Raw genomic sequence first — 12525 nt, 5'->3', positions numbered from 1 at the left:
AAAAAAAAAAAAAAAGAATTTCCTACAACTGTCAACACTGTATCTCCTGAGTCTGCAGATGAAGTATCTTCCGATACCCCTGTCCTGGCCAATTGTACAAGGCCCCACATACTTTCCCCCAGAGACCCTGCTTAGAGAGGTGAGGCCTCTGACCTCCCCGCTTGCGTGGCATGAGTAAGCGGCCGAGAAGAAGGAACGGTCTGTTCTTCCCGCAGCTGGTGGACACAGTCACTCCGCTCCCTTTCAGTTTCTTTCTGACAGAACATGATGTCCCAGGTGCCATGCTTCTCAGAAGGGCACCACCTACCTACTAATATGGACTTTACACTCAGATCAAAAGCCAGCCTCAGTAAGACACACTAAGATCTGCTGGCCTGTTGAGAAAGCCAGGACTTGTATGACAGGTAGGAAGGGCTGTTCCACCTTTCTGGGGACAGTTTAACAGTGAAGCACCAAGAGTGCTGACATAGGAAGCAGGGGAGGGTGGGGACAGCCCAGAGCACCCACTACCCCGATGTCTGGGCCACCCAGTTATGTGTGTGCTCCTTTTCTCTGGTCTCAGAGCTTAGGTGATGATGCAAACTCAGGAAGAGAGAAGACATAGCCAGGGTTGCATACTGTCACCTCCTGACCACTAGAGAAAAGTGGCCAGCGCCTCTGTGAACAAAGTGCTTCAACGAGATAGGCTGGGAAAGACTCTGAACCAATGGCAGCAACAGAAGATGCTGCACATCACAAGACAGAAGGGGACAGAGCAGAAAAGCCTTGGTAAGGGAGGGGACATCCCTAGACACTCCTCGCTCCTGATGTGCAGACTCAGGAACTTGGGAAATAAAATCTTACAAGTTCAAGAAATGCTAAGAGTCATAAGCTTCTCCCTTTAAGGTTTATATAAACAAGCAACAGCAGGTGGAAGAGCCGGCTGCTTTCTGGAGAGAGCTCCAGTGAACTCTCTAATGAACCAACACCCACTTGTGAGCCAGTATGAATGAAGGAGGACCACTGATAGCAAAGAGAAAACACTTTCTTAACCAATGAAAATTAGGGAGCCCAGCCGGGCGGTGGTGGCGCACGCCTTTAATCCCAGCACTCGGGAGGCAGAGGCAGGCGGATTTCTGAGTTCCAGGCCAGCCTGGTCTACAGAGTGAGTTCCAGGACAGCCAGGGCTATACAGAGAAACCCTGTCTCAAAAACCAAAAAATAAAATAAAATAACATAAAAACAAAAACAAAAAAACTAGAGAACCCTTTTTTCTTTTTGTTCTTCTCGAGTTCGTACCTTGGGCCCCTACATGTATTCATGTACAGGTGCATGTATACACACATGCACGTACCTGCCTACATTCATACCCAGAACATACACGCACTCACATGAAAACTGGTGAGAAATCCCACACAATTTCACACAGTGATTCTGATGAGAGTCACCAGTGCTGGAAGTAAATCTTGAAATGAATGAGGTGGCAGTGGAAATCCACAGAGGGCAGTGGACGGTTACAGGACAAACAGGCCACTCTTCCCAAGGTCCATACAGGCAGAAGAGCATATGGCCCGCCTTCCTCGCCAAGAGGGACAGCCACGTTCTCAAGCCACATGCTCCACACACAGGATCAGGTGCGGTTGGGCACCTACCTTGCTGGTCTGGTTTGGTTTGATCCCGGGCCCTCGAACCAACAGTGGAACTTTGATATCAAACTCATACAGCTGCCGTTTGTCTATTGGCAAAGAGAACTGCCCTGCAAGAAAACACAGAGTCAAGAGAACTGCCCTGCAACAAAACGTAGTCAGCACAGAGCCAGGGCAGCCTGAGCTGAAACACTAAGGTGTTGTCGTAACTGTTTTTTAAGATTTATTTTTTATTCATGTGTGTTTTCTCTGTGTGTGTGTGTAACGTATGGCACATGTGTGCACGCCCTAGGAGGTGCAGGAGATGCTGGATCTCCTGGAGCTGGAGGGATGGGCAGCCTTGAGGCCCCTGACATGGGCGCTGGGCACTGACCTCAGGTCCTCTGGAAGCATTCTCCTTAACCATGAGCCATCTCTAGCGCCTTAATTCTAGGTTTATAACAGAGAGCTTACACTTTCCTCAGTTTCTTTTCAACACAGGACACAGAAAAAAGAGGTTACTAGATGAATAACTAAAAAGAACATGTTCTAAATAGGACAAATTGAGAATAATGTCTGGGAAGGGGTGAAAGACAAATACACACTCATTTATGTGGACGTGGCCAGACCTGGGCGAACGTCATCACTGCCAAATAAGGGAGGAACATTCCTTGTCCCCTGAGCACTGCAGTGCAGGGCCACGGAACGAGAAAAGACCCTCCTGCCGAAGCCCACAGACCACAATAAGGACAGAGCGAGGTGTCAGCGCTTGGCAAGTTCAGTCTGAGGAGAGTTTTAGCAACAGCCTGCAAAGGGAATGGCAATGACAGGGTCATAGGAAAGGGCCACCCTGTAAACCACCCATCAACACTGGCACCCCTATGAGCCAGCCACACAGTGGGCCTCACAGCCTGAGATGGTTGGGATAGCTCTGCATCTCTGAGGCAGCCTTCTGGCCTGAAGGTACAACCGCGCCAGGCCTCAGCTCTCATTACCAGGCTACAGGAAATACTGAGTGGGAATGAGCACGCAAGGCCTCACAGGACAAGCAGCCAAGCTGGGATAAGAAGTGCTGTATAGGAAGAGCACTTTCCTGAGCCATCAGTAAGCAGCACTGAGGCTTAGAGGCCTCGAAATTCCGGGCGTTATCTGCTTGATAAATTAGATGGGCCTGGGACCATCTGTGTACTCCTAAGTGCCGGGAGCTGCTTCAAAGCTTTTAGAGAAGCAGCCGGACCCCATGGGACCCCAGGATCCCAAGACTCTGGAGGTCAAGGCAGCAGGAATACGAGGTTAAGGCCAACCTAAGAGATGAAGCGAGACCCTGCTCAAACCAACACCCACGGGCTGGGGATGTAGTCAGCGGTAGCGCCCTTGCCGGGCGTGCACAAGAAGCTCAGTCTAAATGTCGGCACTGCAGAGCCCACCTGACTTCCCTACCCCCACCACACACACATACACAGATATACACACACATACACACACACACAGATACACACACCACATACACACAGAGATACACACACACCACATACATACAGAGATACACACACACACACACACACAGAGATACACACACCACACACACACAGAAAAACACAAGGAAGGCAGGAAGGACTCTGCAGCTGAAACCTTGAGTGGGAAGACAGGAAGGAGGTTTTTATTAGTTCTCTCTGCCACGCAGAGGCAGGATCTACACTGACCAGACTGGCCTCAGACTCCTGGGCTCAAGCAATCCCCCTGCCTCAGCCTTCTCAGTAAGTAATATAACAGCACACACCATCACCCCACTCCCCTCCCCCCTGGGCCACACCAGTTTCCACGCTGCCTGTTAAGATACCCACAGGATAACGTAACAGATGCTGTGTCAGTCAGTCTGTCCGAGTGAGAGCAAGCCTAGTGCTAACTCAAGAGCAAATGTGTACACACAGAAGACAGAAAACATGTCTGTAGCTATCAGGGTCCACGCTAGAAGGCTGGAAGTCAAAGGCACGGAGTTCACTCACACTGCCGTTTTCAGAAGCCAGAGTCACTCTCCAAATCACAAGATTAATGATCAAACTGTGACTGCAGGAAAACGTCGTTTCCCCGTCTACAGCAACACATTCCACTTACCCTACAGATATGTTCCACTTACCCTACAGATGCGAGATCTTCTCGCTTTCCCACACTGTCTCTAACTTGGTAAACGATCCTGCACGCCTGCCTGAGACCAGCTGGCCTAGCATCTCACACAGCGCATACAGAAGCCCGGCTTCTTGTGTGGCAATGCTTTCTACCCGAGGAGTCCTGAGGATGAGCGCCTCAGCCTGGCGGGTGCGCAGCTGTACAGTGCTAGCTGCTACGGCGAGGGCGTGACAGCACTCACCCCGCCTGCCCTCACCTGTGTGGTAGCCGTTGTCTGAGGTATAGAAGATATACGTGTTGTCCAGCTCGCCGGTCGAGTCCAGTCTCTTCACCAGTTTCTCCACAAGGTCGTCAACTGAGAGCAGGGTTTGCCACCTGGAGGACACAGGTGGAAGGCCCGTCAGGGGCAATGGCCGCACAGAAACGTTCATCCGGGGAAAGCAAACAGCTAATGCTCAACCCTGTCCCCCAGGCTCCACCACTGCACATCCCAGAACACAGTAAGAACTTCATCAAGTCTGTTTCCAAAGAAAGAAATCAGGCTTTTCATAATTGCTGTATGAGAACAGAGCTAATCAGAAAGGAAAGATGGTTATTCAGTATAGATTACTACAGATTGGTTCAGATAAATCTGTGCTACAATATTGTTAAAATAGTCCAAATACTAGGCACTGGTCTAAGGTAAGAGGCCAAAGCTTGTCTTGCTCATTGCCTGTTTTTATAAAGTTTTATTGGCACACAGCAATATTTCCATATTGTCTAAGGCTGTTATTGTTTTGGGACACATGGCCTGCAGTCTTAGAACATTTACTTTATTATATATTTATTATATGTAAGTACACTGTAGCTGTCTTCAGACACACAAGAAGAGGGTGTCCGATCTTATTACAGATGGTTGTGAGCCTTTGTGTAATTGCTGGGATTTGAACTCAGGAACTCCAGAAGAGCAGTCAGTGCTCTTAACCGCTGAGCCATCTCTCCATGGGCTGATTTTTATATAACCTTTTCTTTAAGCATGGGGAAAAATGTCAAGCAAATAGTTCCAGTTTGTCATATTCCTTACCAGGTCTTAACATGGATGGTTTAGTCAGTCTTGGGGTCCAAAGGGTACCTCACGCCCATGAACATAAAGGCATGTCTGCGTGCCTGTGAGGCGCAGTGACCCAGAGCATATCTCCTGCTGGCCCACCTCCCTGTCTGCTCTCAGAGCCCCACACTGAGAACAGAGTGTCTGTGCTCACCTCCTCCTGAAGGCGTCATCTAAGAAGCGTATTGACGAGTTCGTCATGGGAGTCTTGGCTTGCCTGATTAGCCAGTGCTTGTTCTAAGATTCAGAAGAAACAAACGTTAACAGCAAGTCACCATGGTCACACTAGGAGAGTCCAAGAGTCGGTAACACAAAGGCTCACTCATACTTTAGCAAACTGCCTCGAAGCTGTTGAAGCCACGTAGGACTACCTCAGGTTGCCTCTTCCTCCTGAGCTGCTACAGCAGCCTGGCAGCCTCTCAATGAACTCCACCACTTCACAGCCTTCTGCTGGGAGGCACCGGGACACTTTTGTGAGTGCCCCCTGCTAATGTGAGGTTCAGCTAGTAATTTATCCTATGTCAACTATGGCTACAAATGGGCAAGTGCTAACTTACCTCTCTCTACATTCTGCCTGTAAGGCCCTGCTATCCACAGGTCTGTCAACTCAAGAGACTGATATCCCTGGGGAAAATCCTGTACTTGAATTTAAAACTTTAAGTTCTGCAGAGACTGGAATGGCAGAGGCCGTAAGCTTGGTCCCCAGCACCCACACCGGTCAGTTCACAACCGCCTGTAACTCCAGTTCTGGGGGAACTGGGCCCTCTCCTGGCCTCCTTGGGTACTGCACCCACATAAACAAACCCACACCAAAGGCAGACACATGCTTGAACGTTTAAAAATAAAAATGAAATCTTAAAAAAAAAAAAAAAACCCTTTAGGTCCAGTTCTGGAGGGCCCTTTTATTTTCATATAAGCCACATTTTAGTAACAAAAGGACCCTCAGATGCTATCAGCATTCACAATAAAACTGCATTTCTCCAACCGTTCTTTGGTTAAGAGGCTTCAGAAATTCGCTCTTGAATCCCCTGTGGATGGAGGCTCACATCAGCTCGTGCGTGACTGGAACTACTGCACTCAGTAATACTGAAATATTAAAATGCTTCTAGTAACTCTTTTTGGAACACAAAATTGAGACCAGTCCACTAGCTCAAAATCAGCTTCTCAACTTACCTCAACAAGCACACGCCCGAGCTGTGGCCCAGGGTGCAGATGTTTCTCTATATTTAAATCATTACCACAATCAAGGCTTGAGACCTCTGCCTCCTTACGGAGGACAGCAGGAGGGACAGCATCCGGCTCATCTCACAGAGAGAAACTCAGGCTTCTGCTCTGACTTTAAGACTCCTTCTGTATCGCTACAAGTGCCGTGACTTCTAGGTAAGACTCAGGCAGTGGCGATCTCCTTATACGCTCAGCCAAGGGAGGCATAAGTTACTGCCTGAGGAGTACTCTGAGGAGACAGGCTCGGTAGCACAGATCTCTGATCCCAGCAATTAGGAGGCAAAGGCATAGTCGTGAGTTTGAGGCCAGCGTGGTCTACCCAGAGAGACAGTGTCTCACCAAACAAACTGAGGAACACAGTTTGGGAGACAGTGAGCAGAAGGGGAGAATGGTGTGTGGCAATGTTTCCGTTGCTGAAAATGTGACTTCTGTTGGAGGGAGAAAGAACCTTCAGATGTGGACTGAAGTTTCAGGAAATATTCTGACAGGATTCTCCCAGGAATCCAGGCACCCAGTACCTTGGGTAGGGGAATGAGGAAAAGGGAGTGGCATATTAGGTAAATTTAAGGGACAAGTGCTGTTAACTGATGAGGCCCCTGCTTGGGCTGTGTGCACCCTGCTACCTGCACACTGAACGTGACTCCTCTCTCCATCCTATGCCTTAGGGGAGAATCACGTGTGAATGTCCTTGAGACTTGGCTTAGCTACTTCCGGGACAGAGGAGGCAGGAGACATGCTAACGGCTCCTGGTTGACCCGTAGTGCCTTTCCCATTCCTAGGGATCTCTTCTAGCTGCTCACAGGATGTGTGGTAGGGACTTGATCTGTACCTTTAAGAACATTTCTACAATCTGTTATACTGGGGACAGGTACAGCAGTCCACCCAGGAGAGCTCAAAGGAGCCCGCTTCCAAGGCTTGATGCTTCCGGACCGCTCGCTTCGAGGATCAGAGGTACCTACCGTGCCGTGGATGTTGAAGTTCTTGTTTCTTGGTGCGATGACATTCTGGAAAGCCTTCTGGTACTGCGGAGCGGCCGTCCACGGTGAGTGGGGCGCTGGAGTGGAGATCATCATGAAGAATGGCTCAGAGTTGGACTTGTAGTCCAGGAAGTCCAGGGAGAGGTTGGCCTGACACACACAGAGAGCTGTCATCTCCTAGGCCTGCCTAGCAACCGTCCTAGCAACCGTGCATCCAATGGGGAGGTTTCTCTTGGTAGACAGAGAGAGCAGGCGGGGTCAGTGTGGATACTAATCTCTTTCATTTCATGGTCATGTGCAGCACACTGCTGCTATAACACATCTGGTGTGGAGCTTGAGAAGTCTACCAAGGAGAGCAACTGAGACCTTAACCTTATAAGACCCGCCAACAGTGCGGAATAGTAAACTGTCCATTTTAGTATTAATTTATAGCAATGATGCCTTAAAGAATGGTAGGAGGGGGCTGGAGAGATGGCTTAGCGGATAAGATCACTGACTGCTCTTCCGAAGGTCCTGAGTTCAAATCCCAGCAACCACATGGTGGCTCACAACCATCCATAATGAGATCTGACACCCTTTTCTGGTGCCTCTGAAGACAGCTACAGTGTACTTAGATATAATAATAAATAAATCTTTAAAAAAAAAAAAAAGAATGGTAGGAGGGGCCAGTGGGAGGGTTCATCAGGTAAAATTGCCCCCCACCAAACCTAATGAGCTGCATCCCCTCTCCCTGGCTCAGCCCTGCTCGGTCACGCTGCCCCCTCCTCCTCATCCGGACCCCCCCCCCCCCCCCCCCCCCCCCCCCCCGCTGCCCCCGTCCTTCAGTCGTCTGCTGAGAAGCGACCTCTCATGCTTTACCTTTCTGCCTTATGTCACCCAGCAGCGCCTCTCGAAGTAGGAAGTGATTGCAACAAATAACTGCGTGTACATAGCCACGCCCCCACGGCCCACGTGAGAGTTCCAGCCGGAGGAGGTTGCCTTCCAAGGGCCTGGTCTTTGCCCTCTCCAGGGAACATCTGCTATGTCATGCGCTACACTGTCTGGTGGACACTCAGCAGAAAGTTTCCTTAGAAACGTGTGAGGAGGGGAGGAGTCACCTGACGCTAGGGCTTCACCTGTGCCCAGCCTCGCCCAGAGGCCTGTAAAGGCCACCACAGTCGCAGACAGAGGCATTTACCTCTGGATTATGAGAATATGAGACTTGTGTCTTGGCTTATATACAGAGAAAAACAGCCTAGAGGTCTTTAATAAGCTGGAAATATTCTTTGGCAGACAGACCAAGTCGTTGCGCATTTCTGTTTGCCGATACATATCTGCTGCTGTCTAGACAAAGCAGTCATGTGTGAGGCGGGGCTGCTGAGCCTCAGAACTTACCAGAACATCTGTCAGGTAGTCCGCGCTGTAGTTCTCGCCGTGTTTCCGTGCCTTCCCGTTGACGGAGAGAGTGTAGTTATAGTATTTAGAATTCTTTTCCTATGTGAAACAGGAAGTAAAATTTGTGAGGAGGTCACTATTCAAAGCCGAACTGTGACTTCCTGCTGGCTAAAGTGCACTGTTTACAGGTGACAAGACAGGAGAGGGGCGCCTGCCTGTGTCACCCTGAGCTGGGGTTAAGGAGCACTGTCATAGACTAGCAGGGCTTCGTTAATCCGTGCTGTTTTAAAAACCAGACGTGGCTCAGACCACTAATGGCAGGAGAACCACCTGGGACGAGGTGACTCACCAGCCTTTCGTGAGAGACAAATCATCTGCCGGAACACTTGTGCCAGTATGGGGCCGAGTCTAGTCATTCAGTTCCATAGCCACTTACCAGGGCATACCAGTAACTCCAGCCCAGGGGGATGTGCTCCAGTCCGCCTGCGTCTGGGGCTCCATACTGGAAGGACAGTAGAGCGGGGTGTTAGAGCTCCTTAGAGAGTCCAGAGGGAAACCAGCAACCGAGAACACCTTTCAGCCAGTGCCTGAGACAACAGGGGCACAGCTTCCCCAAACACACGGCCTAGCGCATAACGAACCCTGTGACCCAAGGCTTCTCCTCAGCAGAGTCTGTAACTGTGCGTGTCGCTGTGCTGACCTGGCCTGCCAGCTGTCTCGGATGGCCAGTGTACCATTCAATCATTTAAATGTACAGCGCTGTCTAGAGAAGACTGTCTTGTGAAATGTGAGCTATGCAGACCTCAGATGTCAGTGCGGATGATTTTGTTAGCACACAGTCAGGCAAACTCACCCACAGAGTGTGTCCACAGCTGCATTTCTACTGTGGTGGCACTGCAGTAGCTCTGGGAGATGTGTGGTCTTTCAGCCCAACATATTGCCATCTGGACATTACGTGGGACCTATTCATGGGTGAGTGCTGAGCTACAACTGAATAATCTAAAAGATACTTAGATTGGTCGTTCACAGCCAAGAAAATCAGACCCTTGCTTGCCTGCTTGCCTGTGACTTTGGCCGTCCTTATAACATCTACTTTTGAGGCTACATTTATTTGGTAAAACTATTAGAAGAGATCACAGTACACTCTCCCCCCTTCCCCCCCATCTAATACAGTTTAGTACTGCCCATTGAAGGGAGAACGGAATCTCTGAAGAATGTCTCGCACTATACTGTTCCCCTCAAATGACTTTCAATGTGAAGTAGCCTAACTTCCCTTATGACTATCGAGTTGCCCCAACCCCAATACAGAGTGTCTTCCTGCTTCTCATGATTCTTTCAAACTGACTCATCCACCCTCAAGCCCAGAGTTCACAACCCCCCTAAAATGACAGGGAGGAAGGGACACAGAAAATTCATGTGACATGAAGACCTGTAGCTACTACGGGAAAAGAAAGTCAGAAAACACACACATCTTCCCCTGGGCACCCCAGTTAATTATCACTAGAGAGAACCCCAAACACCCCCAATGCATCATTTCCTTTTAACATATATTCTAAGAAAACCAAGTCAAGGTGGTGCACTTGGGGCTATGAAGCCCTGAGTGGTGGGCCACAGTGAGGCACCACACCCCACACAGCCCAGGAGGCCAGCATCAATCACTCAGCCCTATGCTTCCACAGCCTCACAGCCCACGGGGCACTGTCCTTTCAGCACACACCCTCCACAAGCTGGGCTCGCTTTATGTCTGACCTCACTCTGCAGGTCAAAAAATGTGCTGTAGGTTGAGCTGTTCTAATTCAGAGGTGAGCAAAGTGTTTAGTCCCCTCCCCCTTGATACTGAAAAAGAGGAAATGGAACACAGACACTGTGACAGCCACATGACTGAGGAATCCCAGATGTCCTGGGGGAGCGGGGCAGATGTCCCAACACTTAGGACAGTTTGTAAATAGATGCTGTGGGGGCTCTGTGAAAAGAAAGTAACCACAGAGCTGGGCACACACTGTGCTTGTCTAATTAATGGGCGGATCAGCAAAAGCCGCATAGAACCAAACCGTTGAATAGCATGACGTGAGCTGATGATACCAAGGAGATAAATTAATCCCCATTAATTAAATGCTGTTGTAAGGAAGGAGATCATTCCACATACCTCGTTTAAATACTTCCCAGCAAAAAAGGTCTGATAGCCGCACACCGACTTGAGGATGGCTGGGAAGGTGTATGGCTCCTGGATCTTCTGCCAGGCCTTGCTACTGCAGTTCCCCTCCAAAGTGTTGTTAACGACGTGGTGGTTGTGGGGGTACTTTCCAGTCAGGATGCTGGCTCTGCTGGGGCAGCAAAGAGCACTGGGCACATACTGGAGAGGGGTGGGAGCCAAAGGGTGAGATTCACCGAGAGGGAAGAGGAAGGCGCCCTGCTTCCTTTTCAGTTCAGTCTCTCACTGAGCACAGATCGCTCTTTACACACGACACTCCAGAGCTGCTGGAGTCCTGTGTGCGTGCGTCAGGGACAACACAGCAGATTGCAAAATAAAGTCAGTGAACTAGCTGTTACTTGAGACAAGGGGACCAGGGGGCAGGTGGAAGAGACTATGCGGGGTTGGGTGTAAATAACATAATTAAGCCCATCCCTTCTGATGCCTACATGAAAACCGACTGCCCAGGATCTGTGCTGGCATCACGGTCCCTTTAAGTACTTAACTTGGTTTTGCTGTTGTTTCTGCTTTTAAAGTTGGATTTAACCTTTTCTCTTCCTTTGGTGCCAGGACTTAAAAAATCAGGATCTAGAATCGCTAAGCATATGCCCCACCACTGAGCTAAGCCTCCGGTTCTGACTGGCATTTTAAAATACTCACGAGGGTGACTGTCTCCACACGAATGCTCACTCCCTCTACCACCCCCCCCCTTTAAACCAGATGTTATTTGTCTTCTGTAACTCTTTTTAAGGTTTTGCTTTAAAAATATATTAGTTATGTATGCATATGTATGGATATTTGTCTTCATGAGTGTCTGTCACTTGTGTGTGGGTGCACACATGGAAGCAGGGAGAGGTGACACCCTCATAGTGGGGCGATCGGCCTGCTAATGGTTGATGGACCTATAGTCCAGTCCTCAGGATTGTCCAGCAGGCAGCTTTAACTGCGGAACCTCCTTTCCAGCCCTGACTTCTGTAATTTCTACATTGGCCATTCTTCATCCTGGCCCTGGATGCTAAACTGATGCAGCCTAGAGTCACCCAAAATGGGAGTTTCAATTGAGGGACTGCCCGGGTCAGACTGACCTGTGGGCATGTCTATGGGGGACCACCTTGATTGTTAGTTGATACTGAAGGGCTCAGCCTACAGTGGGCGACAACATTCCCTGAGCAGTTGGTACTGGGTTGTATAAGAAAGCTAGAGAAGCCATCATGGTGACACATACTGTTAGTCCCAGCACTCGGGAGGCAGAGGCAGGTGCATCACTGAGTTTGAGACCAGCCTGGTCTACAGAGCAAGTTCCAGTGCAGCCAGGGCCACACAGAGAAACCCTGTCTTAAAAAAACAAAACAAACAAAAACAACACAGCCTTCAAGGTGGTTAAGCATGGGCTGGCCACTGAGCCAGCAAGGCCAGCAAGCAGTCTTCCTTGATGGTTCCTGCTTGAATTCCGGTCTTGATGCCCCTCAGTTATGAACTGTGACCGTACGGATGCCGAAAGCCCCAAGCTGCCTTTGGCCAGAGCATTTTACCACAGCAGAAAGGAAACTAGAACATTTCCCTTTTTTTCTGCCTTTTGACCTTTTATGGCCAGTTTCACACTATTACTGGGTTTTCATCTTAGTGCCTGGCTAAAACATCGTCTTATGGGTTTGACCTCTGGTGCTGATAAAACCCAACCAACCTTGGGCCTGGGTGTCTAATCCGTGGCTGAGTGAATGCACAGCATACCTGACTCCCCAAACAAAATACGCTATCTTGACTATTCTTACCCACACAGTATTTAGAATCACTTAGTTGGATCTTGAAAAAAAGTCTTAAAACTTTAATTAGTATATTTTATATTAGTGTCTTTACATGGGAATGATGTTCCTATTAATATATCAAGCATTTTTCAAAAAGTACTGTTGCTTGTATGTATGTATGTATGTATGTGTGTGT

The 12525-nt window shown here is 49.2% G+C and overlaps 1 protein-coding gene across 1 annotated transcript in view; it reads right to left on the bottom strand.

Annotated features, from left to right (window-relative positions):
• Positions 1–12525, bottom strand: part of Gns (glucosamine (N-acetyl)-6-sulfatase) — a 33200-nt gene that overhangs the window by 12801 nt on the left and 7874 nt on the right. Inside the window, exons 3-9 of the mRNA XM_021173548.1 lie at positions 10540–10746; positions 8830–8895; positions 8394–8492; positions 7002–7169; positions 4973–5055; positions 3988–4106; positions 1632–1735 (exon numbers count right to left, since the gene is read on the bottom strand). Of these exons, the coding sequence (XP_021029207.1) occupies positions 1632–1735; positions 3988–4106; positions 4973–5055; positions 7002–7169; positions 8394–8492; positions 8830–8895; positions 10540–10746 (846 nt within the window). The remainder of the gene's footprint in view (positions 1–1631; positions 1736–3987; positions 4107–4972; positions 5056–7001; positions 7170–8393; positions 8493–8829; positions 8896–10539; positions 10747–12525) is intronic.

This window comes from Mus caroli, chromosome 10 (assembly GCF_900094665.2).
Source record: "Mus caroli chromosome 10, CAROLI_EIJ_v1.1, whole genome shotgun sequence".
NCBI classification, from domain to species: domain Eukaryota; kingdom Metazoa; phylum Chordata; class Mammalia; order Rodentia; family Muridae; genus Mus; species Mus caroli.
Note: the sequence above shows the minus strand (reverse complement) of the source record. Positions and strands in the feature narration are given on the sequence as shown.